General features: G+C 43.9%; 2 protein-coding genes across 4 annotated transcripts in view; both read left to right on the forward strand.

Annotated features, from left to right (window-relative positions):
• The first annotated feature begins 274 nt into the window (after positions 1–274).
• Positions 275–7,986, forward strand: LOC147109535 (acyl-coenzyme A thioesterase 1-like). 2 transcript variants are annotated; one of them, XM_086003574.1, is made up of 3 exons: positions 275–1,076; positions 3,140–3,342; positions 6,045–6,687. In XM_086003574.1, the coding sequence occupies exons 1-3, from the start codon at positions 476–478 to the stop codon at positions 6,612–6,614; spliced, it is 1,374 nt and encodes a 457-aa protein (XP_085859700.1). In that variant the 5' UTR covers positions 275–475; the 3' UTR covers positions 6,615–6,687. The 2 variants fall into 2 exon arrangements, with proteins under 2 accessions (XP_085859700.1, XP_085859699.1); XM_086003573.1 differs by lacking the exon at positions 6,045–6,687 and adding an exon at positions 6,694–7,986 and having other exon boundaries at positions 278–1,076.
• Positions 7,987–11,798: 3,812 nt separating this feature from the next.
• The window catches only part of LOC147109536 (acyl-coenzyme A amino acid N-acyltransferase 1-like), a 50,158-nt gene continuing 40,208 nt past the window's right edge, over positions 11,799–21,748 (forward strand). Inside the window, exons 1-2 of one of the 2 annotated variants that reach the window (XM_086003572.1) lie at positions 11,799–12,618; positions 15,154–15,356. In XM_086003572.1, the coding sequence (XP_085859698.1) occupies positions 11,973–12,618; positions 15,154–15,356 (849 nt within the window). In that variant the 5' untranslated portion in view covers positions 11,799–11,972. The remainder of the gene's footprint in view (positions 12,619–15,153; positions 15,357–21,748) is intronic. The other variant, XM_086003571.1, reaches the window with a different exon arrangement.

A 21,748-nucleotide genomic window follows, 5' to 3' on the forward strand; every position in this document is an offset into this window, starting at 1 on the left:
TCCTTTCCCCTCTCTGCGGCCTAATGCCAGCCTCTCCATCAGTCTGTGTGCGGGCCGGGAATCAGTGCTTTGAAAGTGTAAAGTCTGTGGGTATATGGTGAATTAATACACAGACTACAAGAGTAACTTTAACAGGACTTTACTATTCGAAGGTCAGGGCGAATCTGCCCAATAAATCCTTACACAGCACCGGTCATCACCGGTATTACAGTATACAGTAGCCAAGATAAAGTAGTGCAACCCTTAAAATAGTTATCTTAAAGGTGGAACGTTACATACACTACAGAAAGGCTAATCAGGCCCTACGGGAAACCCGTTATCCTGGGCTGCTCTACACCTAGTTCTCCAGCCACCTGCACTCTCCGGCCACAGTTGCTGCTCCTCTCTCCACCGACGCTCTGTGAGCCGCCGCCTCCTCCTTCAGGCACTTTCTCTGGCGGTTAGGGTCGAGCGGAGGTCTCCGCGCCTGCGCACAATGCGCTGCGGGCTCTGGCCGGGTGTTGGCGATTCCTCCATGTTGGTGTCCAGCCTCCGCCAGCCGAGTGTGGCCGGGAACCTCCTGAGACGGTGTTGGAGCGGCCGTGTCCCCCTGTCTCACCGAGCCGGGATGGCCGTGAGTGTCCGGGTTCACCCCGGCCCCGACTGCCTCTTCGATGAGCCGGTCCAGGTGCGGGTGGGCGGCCTCTCCCCGCTCCAACAGGTCACCATGAAGGCTTCGCTCACCGACGAGAAGGGGGAGGCTTTTCACTCCTTGGCTTTCTACAGGGCGGACGAGCAGGGGGAGCTGGACCTGAGTCAGTGCCCGTCCCTGGGTGGCCACTACACCGGCACCAAGCCCATGGGGCTGTTCTGGTCGCTCACCCCCGGCACTCCTTTCACTCGGCTGGTGAAGAGGGACGTGGCCACTTCTCCCCTCTGTGTCCACATTGAGGTGTTTGATGGACACGGGACCTTGGAGCGGCTCCCAGAGCAGCCTTTGGCCGCCTGTATCAATCAACGGTGGTTTATGAAAAAAGGGGTGAGGAGGATCCCAGTGAGAGAGGGCAGGGTCCGCGGGGTCCTCTTCGTCCCACCTGGTAAGAGAGCAGTCCTGTGTACACTCGAGGATGAGTCCAGATCTGTCGGTGGTTATTTGCTTGCATTGATTTTTGTTTTGTTTTTGCTTTTACCTAAAACTAACTAACTTGAAGTTCTTGCTTAACGCAGAACAATATTGACATTCACTTTGGTATTGATTGTTCTGTTTGCTACACTGTAGATGGAAGAATTTTCTGAGTGGGACTTCAAATTTAGGGAGAATGATTCAGAGAAACTTACAGCATGGCACAGAAGGTGGCCATTTGGCCGGTCGAGCCTATGCTGGCTCCTTGAACGAATAGTTGTGCTTAGCCCCACATCCCTGCTTTTTGTCTGTAAACCTGTAAATTCCTCATCTTCAAGTATCGGTCCAACTCCCCTTTAAAACTATCTATGCAATCAACTTCCACCATCTTTTCAGGTAGAGCGTTTCAGATCCGAACAGCTCAGTGAAATTATAGCCGGGTCTCCCGCTTTTATCTGTTGTCCTCGCACACTGTTTCTCCTTAGGCTCGCTCTCTCTGCTCTCATGAATGAATGGCAACTAAGGCAGTTTTGTGTTGTGAACCTGTGCTCAAGAGAAACTGGACTGAGATTGCTGGATCTCGGAACAATTGCAGCTGCACGATAGGTAGAAACAGTTAACTCAACTCACTCCATCTTGCCCTTGCTTCTCTGAGCTTACATGTAACTTCTCCCTCCATATAAACTCTCCTACCCATATTCACGGCAATCTCCACTCTGAGCTAATCTTATTCATGAGATGGACATACTGCTCTTTCGACCCTATTTTTTTCTTTTGTTTCTTTCACTTCTTTTGTCCGATCGCAGCCCTGCCTTCGATCTATTTTCTTTTCTTTCCAGTTTTGAAGAAGGGTTCCACCCAAAACGTCAACTCAAATTTCTCTCCACCGATGTTGCCTGACCTGCTGAGTTTTTCCAGCATTTTCTGTTGTTATACCCAATTTTTTTGCCCGGCTCCCATGTTAACTGATATTGTAAACAGTTCCTTTTCCAAGGACATGATATCAGTTTCCACACATATGTTGACAACATCCAGCTCTACGTCACCACCACCTCTCTTGACCCATCCACTGCCTCTGTGACAGACTGCTTATCTGGCATCCAGTGCTGGATGAGCAGAAATTTCCTCCAATTAAACATTGGTCACAAACTCCTTTCAGTCCCCACCAATTCTATCCTTCTCCCTAGCCACCGTCTCAGGCTGAACCAGACTGTAACCTCGCCATCTAATTTGGCCCTAAGTTGAGCTTCCGATCACATATCTTCGCCATCAAGAAAAACGACTACGTAACATTGCCATTCTCCGCTCCTGCCTCAGCTTATCTACTGCTAATCAGCTTATCATCCAGGCTTTAGATGCCGCAAGATTCGACTATTCAGTGCTCTCCTGGCCGGCCACCTGTCTTGCACCCGACATAACTTGAGTTCATCCAGAAATCTGCTGCCCATATTCTAACCCGCACCATGTCCCGTTCACCCATCGCCCCTGTGCTCACGAACTTATTTGGCTCCTGGGCGCTGAGTGCCTCAATTTGAAAATTCTCATCCTCGTGTTCAAATCCCTCCATGGCCTTGCCCATCTCTGTGACTTCCTCCAGCCCTACAACCCTTGAGAACTCTGCCTTCCTCCAACTCTGGCCTCTTGTCCAACCCCCACTTACTTCACCCACCATTGATGGCTGTGTCTTCAACTGTCTGGGCCCTAAGCGCTGGAATTCCCTCCCAAAACCTCGCCACCCTCTCGCTCTCCTTTTTAAGACGCTCCTTAAAACCTGCCTCTTTGACCAAGCTTTTAGTTACATATCCTAATATCTCTCCTCCTTTGGTTCGGTCAAATTTTTTGTCTTGTAACACTCCTGTGAAGCAGCTTGGATCGTTATCTTGCGTTAAAGATGCTATATAAATGTAAGTTATTATTTTATTTTCCCTCGGCTTTGAATAATGTGATTTTTATAGGAATATCCAATTGCTTTACAAATAGTCTTAACTATGTGGCACATTTCGGTAAATAATCATTTGTAATGTTTGAATTTGACAGGTGATGGTCCATTTCCAGGGATTATTGACCTGTATGGGTCAGTCGGTGGAGTGGTTGAGCATCGAGCAAGTCTCTTGGCAAATCGTGGATTTCTGACGCTGGCTTTAGGATATTTTGGGTATGATGACCTTCCAAAAGATTTTACTAACCTTTATCTGGAATACTTTGAAGAAGCTGTGAACTTCTTGAGACAGCATCCAAAGGTAAGATGCTTTGCATTCCATTTAGAAAATAGTTTTACACATGGACGCATGAAAAAGTAAAGCAAAGACCACGTGGTCCATCAAGGCTGTCCCATCCAGACACGGTGGAACCTATACGCACCACTTCTTTCTTTCCTACTCCCGCCCCCCTGCACAGTCAAGCAGTCTCCTGGGAGAGGCAAAAAAAGAAAAACACCTTAGGACAATTCCCAGAACTTCCTCTCAAATCCCTGAAAGCAATCAAGCAAACTCTGGGAGACTGCAGTGATTGCTATCACTAAGCCACAGTGAACCCAGCTGGCTTCTATAACTTGCAGAAACTCCTCCCCCCTCCCTTTTGAAGGCATGTTCACCACACATGCTGGCAACCTATTGCAGAGGTTGTGGACGCTCTGTAAAAAAGAGGCACTGGAGAAGGTGCAACAAAGATTTGCTCAGATGATACCAGAACAGAAAGGTTATACCTATCAGGAAAGATTGACAAGCTGGGGCTCTTTTCTCTAGAAAAGAGAAGATTGAGCGGTGACCTGGGAGAGGTTTTCAAGATTATGAAAAGACTTGATAGGGTAGGCGTAGAGAAGATGTTTCCATTTTCAGGGGAGACCAGAACTAGGGGCAATAAATTAAGATGGTCACTAATAAATCCAATAGGGAATTCAGGAGAAACTTCTTTACTCAGAGCGTGGTTAGAATGTGGAACTCGCTACCGCAAGGAGTAGTTGAGACGACTAGCAGAGATGCATTTAAGGGGAAGCTTGATATGTACATAAGGGAGAAAGGAATAGAAGGATATGTTGATGGGGTTAGAGGAAGAGTGGTGGGAGGAGCCTCATGAGCATAAACCTGTTGGGCTGAATAACCTGTTTCTGTGCTGTAAATGTTATGTAATACTATGTAACCTAACTTGCTGCTTTGTCATTATTGTATATTTTTACCTCTTTATAAGCAGTAGGTCGTGACTTTTCAATCTACAGGTATTCTTTCCTTAATGGACAAGAGTTAGCCAGTTAATATGGTTTACTGTATATGGTAAAACTCCAAATCTGAGGCTTTTTCAAAATGATATTGAAGCACTGGAAGAGAGTTAAAGGAGGAGAGAATGAATTTAAAACTACACTGAGAGGCTTACAGAATTGAGTTTATTTTCATTGGAGAAAAGGTGATTGAGAGAGATTGAAAATGATTAATATAGATTTAAGCAGATTAAGTAACTTGCATTATGGTTGCAGATCTAGATACAGGAAACTCTTTTTTATCCGGCACCGACGGGACCGGCGTGGTGCCGGTTTATCAAAAAGTCCAGATTACAGAGAGGTATAGTAAAAGGTACGAGAGCTCCGTACACAGCAACAAATCCAGGCTTCCCTGTTGCTTAGCAACATGTGCAGGAACCCCGGCCACAGACCAAGCATCCCTGTTGCTTAGCAACATGTGCAGGAACCCCGATTGCACAGCCACAGATCGAGGAACGACCACTAATATGAAGTAAAACTTACCTGAACCTACTCCTGAATTTTGCCGGTTAACCGAGATTTCCGGTTATTTAGGTGCCGGTAAATCGAGAGTTTCCTGTAGCATGAGAATGAAATAGCAACAGATCAAGCAAGACTAAAAGAATCGAGGAGGAGGCATATTTAGCAGTCTTCTATTATTTTGGAAATTATACATTTATTTTGCTTCTCAAGAGATTACGGGTGTGTTTGCACTACAGTTGTAATGTCAGTGTGAAGCATTTTTATTTCACACCAGCGCTGCACTTATTGGGCTGGATATTCTGATCCTTGCGGGTGGGTACACACTGTGTACCCACCCGTAGGGACATTGGAAATGACATCCTCCGGCTGCCCTGGAGAAGGGCCTCTGCGGGCGGATAGTTCCACTTTTTGGAGACCCTCCGCCCGCAGAAAACCCTTACAATTCTTGTGCCTGGTAAAAGCAGGCGTAAGGCCTGCTTTTACCAGAAGAGTTGAAAAAAAAAATTTCCACTGATATATCATTTAAAAATACTTTTTAAAAAAAGGTAAGTTTATTTTTAGCCCCGTTAAAAACTTTAATTATTTTTTTCAAAAATTAAAATTTTTGTTTAAAATAGTTAATTTATGTAATTTCAAGTCACTTTAAAAATGTGATTTTTTAAAAATTTATTTGAATTTTACTATGTTTTGGGGGTGATCTCCATTCATATATTTGACAGGTCTTCCTGTCAAATGTATGAAGGGCGATTCCCTTGTGATTGGCTCCCCATGGCCCATGTGATCCCAGGGACGCAGCGAACTACCTGCGCTTCTGGGATACGTGGGCCCTGCACACCGGCAGTTTGGAGAGGCCCAGCAGTGGAACTGTGCGCCTCCCGGGAGCCCTCGGGTAAGGGCGCTGATTTTTCCAGATCGCAGCCCTCCGACCGCGGGAGGCCTGCAATTGGAATATCTGGGCCATTATGTAAATACAGCCTGAATCTGATGTCCAGATCCAACGTGACAATGGAGTAAAGCAGAGTGCAGGGAGACTCGCACTTCGTTTTGGGGTTAGTTACAGAGGAACAGGAGCAGGCTATTCAGCTCCTCAAGCCTGTTACACCATTCTTGCCCAAGGAAAGAAAATATTAAATTCAAACCAAACATTTACTCTTGCTTAATTTAGTAGAAGCATATACAGTACAGTTGATGAGTTTTTACATGTGTCTACATTAATTTTTTCTTAAGGTTAAAGGTCCTGGAGTTAGAGCAATAGGAATATCAAAGGGAGCAGATCTAGTTCCATCGATGATCACATTTTTATCACACGTGGTAGCAGCCGTTAGCAATGCAAACATTGTAGGTAATTTGCATTACAAAAACATCACTCTTCCTGGCCTGGATTTTACGGTAGTCCAAATTCTAGAATCAAAGCTGATTGATATCTCTGAGCTGTTCAATAACCCAATGGATGAAGCTAACAAAGATTGCATCATCCCAATAGAAAAGGCTGAAGGGCATTTTTTGTTTGTGGTTAGAGAAGATGACAAGTGTTGGGAAACTCCACTCTATGCTCAGCAAGCTGTTCAACTGAAAGAAAATGGCAGAGATAACTATGAAGTTATCATTTATCCTGAGGCTGGACATCTGCTGGAACCCTCATATTTTGCATTCTGCTATGCCTCTTGTCATCGGTTGGTGGGACATCCTGTGGTATGGGGAGGGCAAATGAAGCCACATTCATTAGCCCAGGTAGACCTGTGGCCAAAGATCCAGACATTTCTACAAAAACATCTCGAAAAACAGAGCAAGTTGTGAAACTGCCAAAATTAGGGGATAAATTGCATTATCTCAGATGTGCCTTAAACTAAGTTAATTTGTTATATTTATTTTTAAGGTTAAAGGTCCTGGAGTTGGAGCAATCGGAATATCAAAGGGAGCAGATCTAGTTCTATCGATGATCACATTTTTACCACACGTGGTAGCAGCCGTTAGTATTGGTGGGTGCAATGCAAACACTTTAGGTAATTTGCATTACAAAAACATCACTCTTCCTGGCCTGGGTATTTCTGTAGACCGAGTCAAAATTCTAGAATCAAACCTGATTGATATCTTTGAGGGGACAGATAACCCAATGGATGAAGCTAACAAAGATTGCATCATCCCAATAGAAAAGGCTGAGGGGCATTTTTTGTTTGTGGTTGGAGAAGATGACAAGAATTGGAAAACTCCACTCTATGCTCAGCAAGCTGTTCAACAACTGAAAGAAAATGGCAGAGAGAACTATGAACTTATCATTTACCCTGAGGCTGGACATCTGCTGGAGCCCTCATATTTTCCATTCTGCTATGCCTCTTTTCATCGGTTGGTGGGACATCCTGTGGTATGGGGAGGGCAAATGAAGCCACATTCATTAGCCCAGATAGATCTGTGGCCAAAGATCCAAACATTTCTACGAAAACACCTCGAAAAACAGAGCAAGTTGTGAAACTGCCAAAATTAGGGGCTAAATTGCATTATCTCAGATGTGCCTTAATCTAAGCTAATTTGTTATAAACTATCATGTAACAGTTTCCCCCCCCCCCCCCCCCCCATTTGTATATAATTATATTTTATTCAGAATATGATTGTGCAAAACCTCATTTTACTTTATAAATCTTGTAATTTGTTGCTTATTCTCTTCCATATCCATGTAATTTTTACCTGGCAATTACATTTTAGCATTAATGATTTGCTGTACAATATTTTAATTGGGGGGGGAAACATTTTCTTTTAAATATAATTTTTTCTACCTGAATATCTTCATTTTTGGATTGCTTCAGGATCAGTTGAAGTTCATTGTTGGTACTTGAGAATACAGGAGCTAAAGGATATGGCTTTTAGTCTATTATTAAAATGAAGGAATGGAAAATCACAAGCTAGGGAATACAGAAGCAGAAAATCTCTGCCCATGGACCTGGAAAATCCCAAATAAAAACCATTCACTGTAAACAGTTCACAATTCCAGTATACAGTCTATATTGGTTGAAGGGTATCCAATGAATCTTCCCTACCCCATCCTCCTTTCACCAATATCCATCACAATTTAAAAGTCTTATGTCTACATGTGCTTCCTGTACACTGCCTTACTTCCTGTTATGTTTTTGTCATTTTTGTGAATTTTTCCCTATTAAAACCTATAATACAAAAACTGCCTTTGTAAATATCAGTGTGTACACCCTCCCACCAGTGGTGGTGCTGTAGCATCTCAGTTTAACATTTCTGTTCCTCAACTTGTACTGCAGAGAAGCTCTGCTTCCTGAATTGCCATAAGTTTTACTACTATCCACGTTGTATTTAAACAAACAAAAACAATGATGGATCACAGTGTTCATTGTCAAAATGCATTGAATATTCCTATATCAGACTATTGTCTATGGGGAAAATCAATTTTAAATGTCAGTATTTGGATGCAGCACTAATTGCACATGTGGGATGGAGCTGTGCCGTGTTAAATGCTCACATAACATTCAGTCACAAAAGAAATGTTTCTGATTGATTAAGACAGCTTACAGTGCTATACCCAACATTTTTTTCATTTTGGCCTGAGTGTAATGTTTGAGAGTTACGAAGGAATCAGCTCAGTGTTTTAAAACCCAGCATCACTTAGGCTCCAACAGTCCCCTGTGGACTTTGGTATGTTTTCATTTTCTGGCTGATTGAGATTAAATTCTTCAATTCTTATGGAGCATCCCACAGCCCTAAAACAATTTGATATGCCTATTATCCCGTTACAACAAAGCTGACAGACTTGGATGTCTGTGTTCAGACCCTGCTAACTGTAATGTCAGTAGTCAAATGTCTGTGCTGAATGGCGTATCGCTTAAGGGAGTCTGGAAAGTATTCGTTCAATACCCCGCCAGCAAAGAAAAATGTGCTGACTATAGAATGCTGCATTCCTACCTCCCAGTGGGGCTAAAATCTGTTTGCAGGTAAGTTGATTTGTGGGGACGGCTGGAAAGAAAATGAAGTTTGATTTACCCCCAATTGGATGCTTTTTGTTAGATTTTTCAGAGCAGGTGGGTGGTGAAAACCTAAGCTTGCAGAACAAAAACGGGGTGGGCCTCCCATCCCCTTTCCTTATCCTTTCCCCCTCCTCACCACCCCTTCCCTCTTCTCTCATCCTCCTGACAAAGCCCCTCTCCTGCACCCCAATCTAAGTGCAAGCCCAACAGGGGGGGGGCAGTTCTGAATTTAGTTCCAGGGAATGAAGCTGAGCAGGTGGAAAGAGTATCAGTGGGAGAGCAATTTTGTGGTAGTGATCATAATTCAATTAGTTTTAGCATAATTATGGATAAGGACAAAGAAAAAACAAGAGTAAGGGTTCTAAATTGGGGGAAGGCCAATTTTACTAGATTGAGAAGTGATTTAGCAAAAGTGGACTGGAAACAGTTACTTGAAGGTAAATCCGTGTCAGCAGTGGGAGGCATTCAAGAGGGAGATACATGGAGTTCAGGGTGAACATGTTCCCACAAATAAAATTTAGAGCCCCCGGATGACAAGCTGCATACAGGGTAAGATAAGGCAAAAAATGGAAGCCTATATCTGATATCGTGAGCTCAATACTGCAGAAAGCCTAGAAGAGTATAGAAAGTGTAGGGGTGAAATTAAGAAAATTAGGAAAGCAAAAAGAGGGCATGAAAAAAGTACTGGCAAGTAGAATCAAAGATTTCCAAAGATCTTTTATAATTACAATAAAGAGCAAGAGGATAACTATGAAAAGAGTAGGGCCTATCGGGGACCAAAATGGTGATCTATGTGTGGAGGATGTGGGTAAGGTACTTAATGAATACTTTGCAGCTGTCTTCACAAAAGAAGGGGATGATGCCGACAATGAAGTTAAGGAGGAAGATAGTGAAATATTGTACGGGATAAACATAGTAAGAGAAGAAGTATTAAGGGGTTTAGCATCCTTGAAAGTAGATAAATCGCCAGGGCTGAATGAAATATATCCGAGGCTATTAAAAGAAGCAAGGGAGGAAATTGCGGAGGCTCTGACCATCATTTTCCATTCTTCCCTGGCTACAGAGTGGTGCCAGAGGATTGGAGAACTGCTAACGTACCATTGTTTAAAAAGGAAGGGATAAACCGAGCAATTACAGGCCAGTTAGTTTGACCTCGGTGGTGGGCAAATTACTGAAATCAATTCTGAGGGACAGTATAAACCTTCATTTAGAAGGACAGTCAGCATAGTTTTGTTAAGGGAAAGTTGTGTCTGACTAACTTGATTGAATTCTTTGAGGCGGTAACAAGGAGGGTCGATGAGGGCAGTACGTTTGATGTAGTCTACGTAGATTTTAGCAAGGCTTTTGACAAGATCCCACATGACTGGCTGATCAAAAAAGTAAAAGCCCATGGGATCCAAAGGAGAGTGGCAAATTGGATCCAAAATTGGCTCAGTGAAAGGAAGCAAAGGGTAATAGTTATGGGGAGTTTTTATGACTGGAAGGCTGTTTCCAGTGGGTTTCCACAGGGCTCAGTCCCTTACTTTTTTAATAGTATATATTAATGATTTTGACTTAAATATAGGGGGCATGATAAAGAAATTTGCAGATGATACAAAAATTGGCCGTGTGGTTGACAGGAGGAAAGCTTTAGACTGCAGGAAGATATTGATGAACTGGTCGGTTGGGCAGAATAGTGGCAAATGGAATTCAATCCAGAAGTGTCAAGTAATGCATTTGGGGAGGGGCAACAAGGCAAGGGAATACACAATTAATGGGAGGATACTGAGAGGTGTGGAGGAACAGAGGGACCTTGGAGTCTATGTCCACAGATCCTTAAAGGTAGCAGGACAGGTCGATAAAGTAGTTAAAAAGGCATACGGAATGCTTTCCTTTATTAGCCGAGGCATGGAATATAAGGGCAGGGAAGTTCCTCTTTTAATGGACCAAATAAATTAAACAAATAAACTGTAAATAAACCTCTAAAACTTTAAATAAACCTTAGCAAATCAAATTAAAATTTGGTTGTCCAGGGCAGGGAAGTTATGCTAGAACTGTATACAACACTGGTTAGGCCACAGCTTGAGTACTGCGTGCAGTTCTGGTCACATTACAGGAAGGATGTGATTGCACTGGAGAGGGTGCAAAGGAGATTTATGAGGATATTGCCAGGACTGGAAAACTTTAACAATGAGGAAAGATTGGATAGGCTGGGGTTGTTTTCCTTGGAACAATTGTAAGAAGTCACACACCAGGTTATAGTCCAACAGCTTTATTTGAAATCACAAGCTTTTGGAGCGCTGCAAGCTTGTGATTTCAAATAAAGCTGTTGGACTATAACCTGGTGTTGTGTGACTTCTTACATTTGTCCACCCCAGTCCAACTCCGGCATCTCCACACCATTCCTTGGAACAGAGGAGGCTGAGGGGAGATTTAATTGAGATGTATAAAATTATGAGGGGCCTAGATAGAGTGGATAGAAAGGACCCATTCCCCTTAGCAGAGGGGTCAAGAACCAGGGGCATAGATTTAAAATAGTTGGTAGGATTAATGGGGAGATGAGGGAAAAAAAATTCACCCAGAGGGTGGGGGTCTGAACCTTACTGCCTGAAAGGGTGCTAGAGACAGAAAACCTCATCATTTAAAAAGTACTTCGATGTGCACTTGAAGAGCCCTAACCTACAGGGCTACGGCCCTACTGCTGGAAGGTAGGATTAGGCTGGGTAGCTCTTTTCTGACCGACACGGACATGATGGGCTGAATGACCTCCTTCTGTGTTGTAATTTTTCCTGATTCTATGCAAGGTTAGAGTAGAACCATAGTAACATAAAGTAGCACTGCTATCCTTCCAGTGAGTCTGTTCTATTGATATCAACTAAGGCATATGACCTCTCCTCAAGCAGTATGGTATCAAATATCGTCCCTGAATCCCATACACCCTCTTGCACCAACCTCCATCTCTCCCTCCCCTCCCCTCATTAAAAAAAAATGCAAGTTTATTTTACTTTTTCTATTACCTTGGGTGGGAGTTGAAGTTCTGAGAAATATTTTCCTGGTGTAATCAAACCAAAAAGGATCAGTACAACAAACACAAAAAGAAATCGAACTGAAACCCTCCCCGTCACCACTTGTAGGCCTCGCCCTGGCCCAGCGATGGAGTCTGGGTTTGATTGCTCTTTGCAACTGCAGCCACATGTTTAGCAAACGTGCGGAGCAAAGGTCAGCGTGTGTGGGCTGTGCTTCAGAGCGTCTAGTTGTTGCAATGATGTTGGGGTGGGCGCCGCTCTGGCTGCCGAGGGTTCGCTACTGGCCTTTACTGGGTAAGGCCTTTTCGGTGCGCGCGGCTGGAAGCAGCAGCGGAGAGTCCCGGGTCCGGCTCTCGGTCAGCCCGTGCAAGAGCCTGGCGGACGAGAGCGTGTGCATCCGCGCGGCGGGCTTGTCCCCGCACCAGGACATCACGCTGCGAGCCCAGGTGCTGAGCGAGCACGGCCACCTCTTCCACTCGTGCGCCCAGTACCGGGCTGACGGTCAAGGGCTGCTGGACGTCAGCCGCTCGCCCTCCCTGGGCGGAGACTACCTGGGCGTGGTGCCCATGGGGCTGCTCTGGACCCTCTCGCCCGCCTGCATGGAGCCGCCCTACCAGAAGCTGACCAAGACCGACCTGACCGGCAGCCCCATGCACGTCGACTTGTGCGTCCACTCGGGGCACACGGGTTCCGGGGTTATTCTCGGCCGGCTCCTGGCCAAGCAGAGAATCGAGAGGTGGTATAGCAAGCCCGGAGTCCGCTGGATCAGGCTGAAGCAAGGCAACATTAGGGGCAGCTTGTTTCTACCTCCAGGTAAGCAGAGATCTCAGGTGTTGCAGCATTTTTAAGGGGAGATTCTATGTAAGTAAACGATCAGAGGTGGGGAAGTGTTAAAGTGATACCATTTTTATGTTAAAAAAAAGTTTGAAAAACTTATTTTTAAAAATCTTGTTGGCATAACAAAAGTGACATTTCCTCTTGCTCTTCTCTCACCTAACGAAATAGTAGTCAAGTACATTTTAAAGTTACCATAAATGTATAAATAGGAACCTGATTCCACAAAAGTGGACTGGAAACAGCTACTAGAAGGTAAATCAGTGTCAGAGCATTCAAGGAGGAGATGGTGAGGGTTCAGAGCAAATATGTTCCCACAAAGAAAAAGGGCGAGTTCCCAAATCTAGAGCCCCCTGGATGGATATGACATACAGGGTTGGATATGACAAAAAAAGGAAGCTTGTCAGATACCGAGAGCTAAATACCGCAGAAAGCCTAGAGGAGTATAGAAAGTGCAGGGGTGAAATTAAAAAGGAAATTAGGAAAGCAAAACGAGGGCATCAAAAAATATTGGCAAGTAAAATCAAGGAAAACCCAAAGATGTTTTATAATTACATAAAGAGCAAGAGGATAACTAAAGAAAGAGTAGGGCCCATTTGAAACCAAAAAGGTAACCTATGTGTGGAGGTGGAAGACGTGGGTATGGTTCTTAATAAATACTTTGCATTAATTTCAGGTAGTTCTTGGACTCATGAGTTCACTGTTGTTGGGTCTCATGTATACTTGTGTGTTAACAACAATTTACATTCATAAAGCACTCCTCATATAAAAGATTGTCTCAGAGCAGTTCATAAAGAGGAGAGAAGGAGGGCGAGGCTAATCCCATGATCAAAGAGGTAGATTTTAGGAGATATTTGAAAGCTACCAGGGGCCAAGTGGTTTAGGAAGCAAATTCCATTAGTCAGTGATATAATGGTGGAAAGACTGCTCTCTGACAGTGGAACTGTTTTTATGATTCAAAAGTACCTACAAAGTTCCTTAAAATTTTTACATGCACTATAGAAGGAATCAAGAACTACACAATACAATACAAGAAAAAGAGAATTGACTACAGAATTCTGCACGGTTAAATTGAAAAGTTACTATAAATGGAGGCAAGAGTAAGAATAGAAAGTTGGAAGAATTACTCAGTAGAAAACAGAAAATTATGTACGGGTGTTTTTTAATGTAGAATGTGGAACTCACTACCACGTTGAATAGTTGAGGCGAATAGCATAGTTGCATTTAAGGGGAAGCTAGATAGGCACATGAGAGAGAAAGGAATAGAATGATATGCTGATGGGGTTAACCATCAGATGAAGTAGGGTGGGAGGACACACATGTAGGGCATAAACACTGACATAGGACAGTTGGGCCGAATGGTCTGTTTCTGTACTGTAAATTCTATGTAAATTCACAATATTTGGAGCAGTCGCTAGAACCAAGTTTTAATTGGAGCTTAGTTGTCTGTACTGTTCTCCCAAGGAAGTGTTGTCATTTTATTCCAATACAGAACATTCCAATTAATATTACAGCATGGGGCAAATATATTACTGTCCATGTTTAAAATCACAGAAAAGCTGGACAGCTCAGGAAAAAAAATCACCAACAAAGAGTTGAACTTTATTGTGTACTGCACTTGTTAAAGTTAATTTTCAGTGCCAGAGAGGTTGTTTGGCAGTAATACTTACCAGTCCATTGAAAAGGTACTTCCACTGGAATGACTTGACTTAACTTTTTGTGGCGAGTTTAGTCTGTGTCTATGATGTCAGTACAGGGACTTCACGCCATGCCATGCCATTCAATAGATTTGAATGAGGAGGCAGACAGTGAAATGCCGTTTTCACGCAACTTACGGCGGAGCAGAGCATCTCGGACAGCAACTTCGAGATTTTCGTGTTTAACTGCGCATGTGCGGTCGCTGGAGTTTGCTGTCCGATTTGTGCATAAATAACGGTGAGCATTGTTAGCCTCGCTCATTATTTTCACATCAAAATCTGGCCCATAGAGGCACTGGAGAAGGTGCATAAAAGATTTATAAGGATGATACCAGAATTGAGGTTATACCTATCAAGAAAGCCTAAAGAGGCTGGGTCTCTTTTCTCTAGAAAAGAGAAAGCTGAGGGGTGACCTGATAGATATCTTTAAAATTGCAAAGAAGTTTGATAGGGTAGATGTAGAAAAAATAATTCCACTTGTGGGGAGTTCAAAACTAGGGGCCATAAATATAAGATAGTCACCAATAAATCCAAAAGGAATTCAGGAGAAACTGCTTTACCCACAAAGTGATTAGAAAGTAGAACTTGCTACCACAAGGAGCAGTTGAGGTGAATAGCATTGACACATTTAAGGAGAAGCTAGATCGTGAAATTATCAAAATTCTGGCTACATATATATCTGAGATCTGATCACAGTAACGATCACTGCAGGTGGCACTGTAGTGATATTTTCAGACCCATTTTTAAAACCTTTTCCTATATTTGTAAACGGCAGTTTGTTACGAATCTCTCTTGTTCTTGTTTGTTGTTTCCTAAGGGGATGGTCCCTTTCCTGGAGTGATCGACCTTTTTGGAGATGAAGGTGGTTTGACTGAGTTCCGAGCCAGTCTCCTCGCAAGCCGAGGCTTTGCTGCTCTTGCTCTCCCCTACTTTGATTTTGAGGATCTACCGATGACAATGACAGATCTTCATTTAGAATACTTTGAAGAGGCTGTAAATTATCTACAGAAATATCCAAAGGTGAGTTCCACCCACAATTGAAGCCTACAGAATTAACCACTTGCAGAAAAATTTATTTGCATAATTGACATGTTTGTAATATTTCTCCATGGAATTAATGATAAACATTTGTTCTGTTCTTGGGATTCTTTTACTGCAGCTATTTTGGCTCAGTAGTATATGTACCTTTAAGAGCCCCTGTGTACTGTAATACCGGTAGTGACCACTCGGGTATATAAGCCTGTATAGTGTCTTGTATCTTTTAGTTCACCTCCAGACTTTGTTCAGTAAACACCTGTTAAACCAACTCCTGCATTCCATGTCTCCACTAACACACTGATACAACAGTGGCGACGAATTGGAAATGGACTTACCTGCAATTCGGCAGCACCTCAAGGAGATCGATTCCTCAGACGAAGGTCGAAGAAAAAAAACGAAAAAAAACTGTGGTTTCACCAGCTAGCCGGGCTGGTGGCAGGTACTGCACTAATCCTTCCTGGGCGGCGGGCTGGGGCTCGATCGGGTGGCTCTGCAGCGGGGCCGAGCAGCGAGTCGGAAGGCGGAGGCAAACAGAGACGGAGGGTGGAGCACCCGGGAGACGGCCGGCGCTGCAAAGCAGGTCGGCGTTCGGACCAAGCAGAGGGAGGGAAAAATCCCAGAGAGTCCGGCGGGAACGAGTTTCCAACTATTAAAAATGTCTGTGTAAATAAAAACCGCGGAGAACAGCGTTGTCAGCGGCGGGAAAGCGCGGGAGGCGCCATTTTTTCTCGGCAGGGAAGAAAGGAAAGCGCGGGAGGCGCCATTTTTGATTTTCAGGATGCCTAAGACTGGCAATATTACTGCTTTCGATAGTAATATAGAGGATTGGACCACATATGTGGAAAGAGTGGAGGTATATTGCACAGCGAATGAAGTAGAGGATGATAAAAAGGCATCGATATTTCTAAATCTGATGGGCGCAAGGACATACGGGCTGTTACGAAACTTAATCACTACAGCCAAACCAATGGACAAGAATTTTAAGGAGATTGTTGATACCCTACAGGAGCACTTAAACCCAACACCGCTGCTGATAGCGGAACGATTCAAATTCTTCAGGAGGAATCAGCACAAGAATGAAAGTAACGCTGATTACCTCACCGAATTAAGAAAGCTGTCAAAGCACTGCCAATTCGGGGCAGGACTGGCAGATTCTCTACGAGACAAATTCGTCTGCGGTCTCCTAAGTGAAGGAACACAGAAAAGGCTACTTTCTGAGAAAGATTTGACACTGGACAAGGCTTTCAGTGTGGCTGTATCATACGAAGCAGCAGCAAGAGGAGCTGCAGAGATACAGCAAAAGCCACAGGACTTCGGCACCCATGAAATGACACGGGGTTTCGAGAGATGTTATCGCTGCGGCAGATCCACCCATGACCAGAGGGACTGCTGGTTCAAGGACAAAGCATGCAGGCAATGCGGAAAGATGGGACACATTGCACGTGTATGCCGATCTGGAAACAAAAAATCCACTGACAGAAAAAAAATCAATAAGGAAAAGTACAGAAAGGTACAAATGATGACGGACAGTAGCTCCAAAGACCAGAAGAGCGATAGCGACTCCGGAAACAAGAGACTAAGCTGTCTCAAATTACATAATGTAATTGCCAAAGAAGATTACCAGACCATTTGGGTTACCCTCACGATAGCGGGGTCACCAGTTAAAATGGAGCTAGATACAGGATCAGCTCTGACCATCATAAGTCGACGGGATTACGAGCGGCTATTTCCGCATATACCTTTGAAAGACACATCCATTATCTTGAAGACCTATACGGGGCAGAAAGTATACCCCAGAGGGATAATAAGGGTGCCTGTTGTATACAACGGCAAGGAAATACAGAACTTGTATTTATACGTTCTGCAAGATGGTGGTCCACCGCTGTTGGGACGTGAATGGATCAGGAAGATACGTTTAGACTGGCACTCCTTTCAGGCACTGACGGTGACCAGTAAGAAAAAAAATGATGATGACGTCCTACCTGAACGATTAAAAGACATCTTGGCCAACGCCAAAGAAGTGTTTCAACAGGAACTAGGAACCTTGAAAGGCGTCACCGCCTCAATAAAAGTGGAAGATGCGGCAATTCCCAAGTTTTTTAAGGCAAGGCCGGTGTCATACGCAATTCGTCCAGCAGTCGAGGCAGAGCTGGAGAATTTGGAAAAGGCAGGCGTGTTATCCAAGGTAGATTGGAGCGAGTGGGCAACACCCATCGTCCCGGTCATGAAGAAAACGTTGAATAATGATAAATCTGAAGAACAGAGAAAAATTTGCATCTGTGGGGACTTCAAGGTGACTGTAAACCCGGTCCTTCACACGGTACAGTATCCTCTTCCGAGGATAGAAGATATTTTCGCCTCACTATCCGGAGGGAAACGTTTCACCAAAATTGACCTGGCACAGGCATATCTACAGATGGAGGTTGAAGAGGCCTCTAAAAAGTATCTCACGATAAACACACACAAAGGCCTGTACTAGTACAATCGACTGGTTTTCGGAGTAGCGTCAGCTCCAGCTATCTGGCAAAGAGCTATGGAACAAGTCCTCCAAGGGATTCCGGGGACTCAGTGCTACCTAGACGACATCCTTGTAACAGGAGAAAACGACAACGAGCACCTTGCCAATTTGGAGCAGGTGCTCACTAGACTGAGAGAACGGGGCCTACGAGCAAATCGCCCCAGTGCGAATTTTTCCAGAAACAAATATCATATTGTGGCCATATAATTAACGAAGAAGGGTTGCATAAGTCACCTGAAAAAATTGAAGTGGTCATAAAAGCCCCAGCACCTGAAAATGTCTCCCAATTAAGGTCGTTCCTGGGATTGATAAATTACTATAATAAATTTTTACCGAACTTCTCAACTGTTCTGCACCCACTTAACGCACTGCTACAAACGGGAGTAATTTGGAAATGGAGCGAAGACTGTAAACGTGCCTTCCATAAATGCAAAGGCTTGATCATGTCCAAGGAAGTGTTGGCTCATTACAACCCATCACTGCCAATCAGACTGGCGTGCGATGCATCCCCTTACGGCGTAGGAGCGGTATTATCGCATAGATTCCCTGATGGCATGGAGCGGCCGATAGCTTTTGCGTCACGCTCATTGAACTCAGCTGAGCGTAACTACGCCCAGATCGACAGGGAAGCACTCGGCCTGGTGTGGGGAGTGAAGAAATTCAACCAATACCTACACGGACAAAAATTTACCTTGTTGACTGACCATCAACCCCTCGTCACCATATTCAACCCTAAAAAGGGCGTTCCCATTATGACAGCGCAAAGGCTACAGAGGTGGTCCCTTTTCCTAGGGGCACACCAATATGACATAGAATACAAAGGATCAAAACAGCATGGGAATGCTGACGGTTTATCGCGCCTACCGTTGCCAACGGTAGAAGAGGCACCTACAGTGGACGCAGTGAAGATGTTCCACTCAACCATAGTGGAATGTCTACCAGTAACAAATTCTACCATTGAAAAGGAAACGAGAAATGACCCGACTCTCTCACGAGTCTACGATTTAACGGTGAAGGGATGGCCAGCACATGGTGAACCACTGTTGCCAGCATTCTCGCAAAGAAGAGAACAGCTGTCAGTGTGCCGAGGAACCTTGATGTGTGGATCCAGAGTGGTGATTCCATCCAAACTCCAGGATAAAGTGCTAAAGGAGCTTCACGAGGGGCATCTGGGTGGAGTGAAAATGAAGAACCTTGCCAGAGCGTTTGTGTGGTGGCCAGGTATCGATGGAGACATCGAAGAAATGACCAAGAGCTGTCTAGGATGCCAGAAGGTCCAAAACGCCCCGCCACAAGCCCCTCTACATCCATGGGAGTGGCCCTCATCTCCATGGCAAAGGTACATATCGACTTTGCTGGTCCATTTATGGACTCAATGTTCTTAATCGCAGTTGATGCACACTCCAAGTGGCCGGAGGTAATAAAGATGTCCTTCACCACCATGGAAAAAACCATCACAGTATTAAGGACCATATTTGCCAGGAATGGGCTGCCTGAACAGATCTGTTCTGATAATGGACCGCAATTTTTGTCTGAAGAATTCAGGAAGTTCTTAAAAAACAATGGGGTTAAGCACTACACGTCCGCCCCATACCATCCCGCCACCAATGGATTAGCTGAAAGGTTTGTCCAGACCTTCAAGAAGGCCATAAAGACCATGGGTAATGAAGACATAAATCTACAACATAAGGTAGATAACTTCTTGTTTGCGTACAGGAATGCAACACGTGGTTACAAACCAAACTCCCGCCATGATGTTTTTCAATAGAAGACTAAGATGCTGGCTGGAAAGCCAAACATCAGAAGGGACGTAGAGAACCGGCAATTTCAAGGCATGAATGAAAGGCCAACTAGAACCTGCCAGATAGGTCAACAAGTTTTGGCCCGGGACTACCGTACCGAGAAATGGCAGCCTGGAACTATTTGCACACGACTAGGACCTCTGATGTATACCGTGGACATTGGAGAAAGCATAATAAGGCGCCATGCTGACCAGATCATAGTCATCCGAAAAGGGACAACCTACACCACAACTCTATACGCCTAATGATGAAGCAGAGATACCCATAGTATCTACCTCCGATCCGGTGATACTGGAACCAGATGAACCCGACACTGGCATTCAAGCCGAATCGACCTTGCCAAAAGAACCTACTACACCACCGAAAACTACTACACCACCGAGGCGTTATCCGGACCGAGTCAGGAAGCCTCCAGAGAGACTGACTTATAATTGATTAACTTCAGCAAATGTGTAGATTATTGTTCTTGTAAACATGTTAATTAATGATTACTTAAAATGTTACGTACTAATTATCTAAAAGGGGAGGAATTGTAGTGTATGTACCTTTTTAAGAGCCCCTGTGTACTGTAATACCAGTAGTGACCACTCGGGTATATAAGCCTGTATAGTGTCTTGTATCTTTTAGTTCACCTCCAGACTTTGTTCAGTAAACACCTGTTAAACCAACTCCTGCATTCCGTGTCTCCATTAATACACGGATACAACAGGCTCCTCTTGTAGGTGAGCCCAATTTCCTATGTTCTCGAGTGTTTACAGTTGTTCTGAGAGCTAGTTTAAATATTGTAACACACCTGGAATAATGGAGAGAATCCATTTTTACATAACTTCAGTAACTAGTTCAATTTCATACCTCCACAGGATCCTCTTTGTCTTCAAAAGGCACCAAAATAACACGACACTCAATCTTATTTTAGGCTTTAACTGTTAAACAAGTTGAATAAGTAGCAATAGAACAAACCAATAATAAAGCAATAACATAACATCTAAAATAGTTGTTACACTTTACTAGCTCCTCATATGTGGAAAAAATAATTTGCAAAACAATGGGGCAGTAATTCCTCCCCAAACGCGTGAGTACGGAAGGGGTACTCACGCGTCTGGCCGGAGGAAATGCCGGTTTTCAGCATGCACAGCGCATGCGCTGAAAACCAGCATTTCCTCTCCTCTCACCCAAGAGTTGAAGAGGCTAGCGCCTGCGCTGTAGGGGGCAGCGCGTGCGTCTTGGATTTCCTCTGTTTTGGGGGATTTGCGCATGTGTCTTTACGCTTGTAAAAAAAGCACACGTAAGTATTTATTTTTACAGGTAAGTGGTGTTTTAGTGCAATTTAGAATTTTTTTTCCCACAGGTTTATTATTTTAAAGAATCTACAATAAGGTAAGTTTAGTTTTAGACCATTTTTATTAAAAATTTATTTTTTTCAAAAAAAAAATTATTGTTTAAATTATTTTTTTAAACTTATTTATACTTAATTTAATGATTGGGATGTTTTTTTAAATTTTATTTAAAGTTTAAGTAGTGTTTTGGGGTGCAGTACTTCTCATGAGTTTGACAGTTCTTACTCTCAAACTTATGAATGAAGTTTCCCCTCCCCTGATTGGCTGAACAGTGCTCACCTGATCCCAGCCGGCACATCGCACTAACTACGCCGCTGGGTCAGGTTAGCACAGCGCGCCGACATCAGAACCGGGCCACTGACAGGAAATCCACTGCGGGCCAGGTTTCAGATGTCGGCGCGCAGGGTGAGTGCACATTGGGGGCTTGCACGCGCGGCAAGCCCCTGACACCAAGTTCTGGGCCAATGACTATAATTATTTTTTTATCTAGTTGTTCATTTTAATATTCTCACCAACTACAGAAGTTGCCTGCCTAATTTAATGCTCTTTAGATATTCCAATTAGACAATCAGGTTCAAAGATTTGGAAAGGAATAGGCTGATAAAACAAAAAAACAGAGCCAGACACAACTTAAATAATTGCGTGTTCACTTCAGAAAGCTGCTATTTAAACATGTCTGAACAAATCACACCGCATGTTTTTATTTGAATTGAGTGA

The sequence above is a fragment of the Somniosus microcephalus genome, chromosome 12, assembly GCF_052327205.1.
Source record: "Somniosus microcephalus isolate GS21.2 chromosome 12, FLI_Smic_1.0, whole genome shotgun sequence".
Taxonomy (NCBI): domain Eukaryota; kingdom Metazoa; phylum Chordata; class Chondrichthyes; order Squaliformes; family Somniosidae; genus Somniosus; species Somniosus microcephalus.

Excerpts from the sequence above, each read along its gene's own strand:
- LOC147109535 (XM_086003573.1), top strand. The coding sequence starts at position 476 with ATGCGCTGCGGGCTCTGGCCGGGTGTTGGCGATTCCTCCATGTTGGTG. Across the intron at positions 1,077-3,139 it reads GGTCCTCTTCGTCCCACCTG|GTGATGGTCCATTTCCAGGG; the intron begins GTAAGAGAGCAG and ends TGAATTTGACAG. Across the intron at positions 3,343-6,693 it reads TCTTGAGACAGCATCCAAAG|GTTAAAGGTCCTGGAGTTGG; the intron begins GTAAGATGCTTT and ends TTTATTTTTAAG.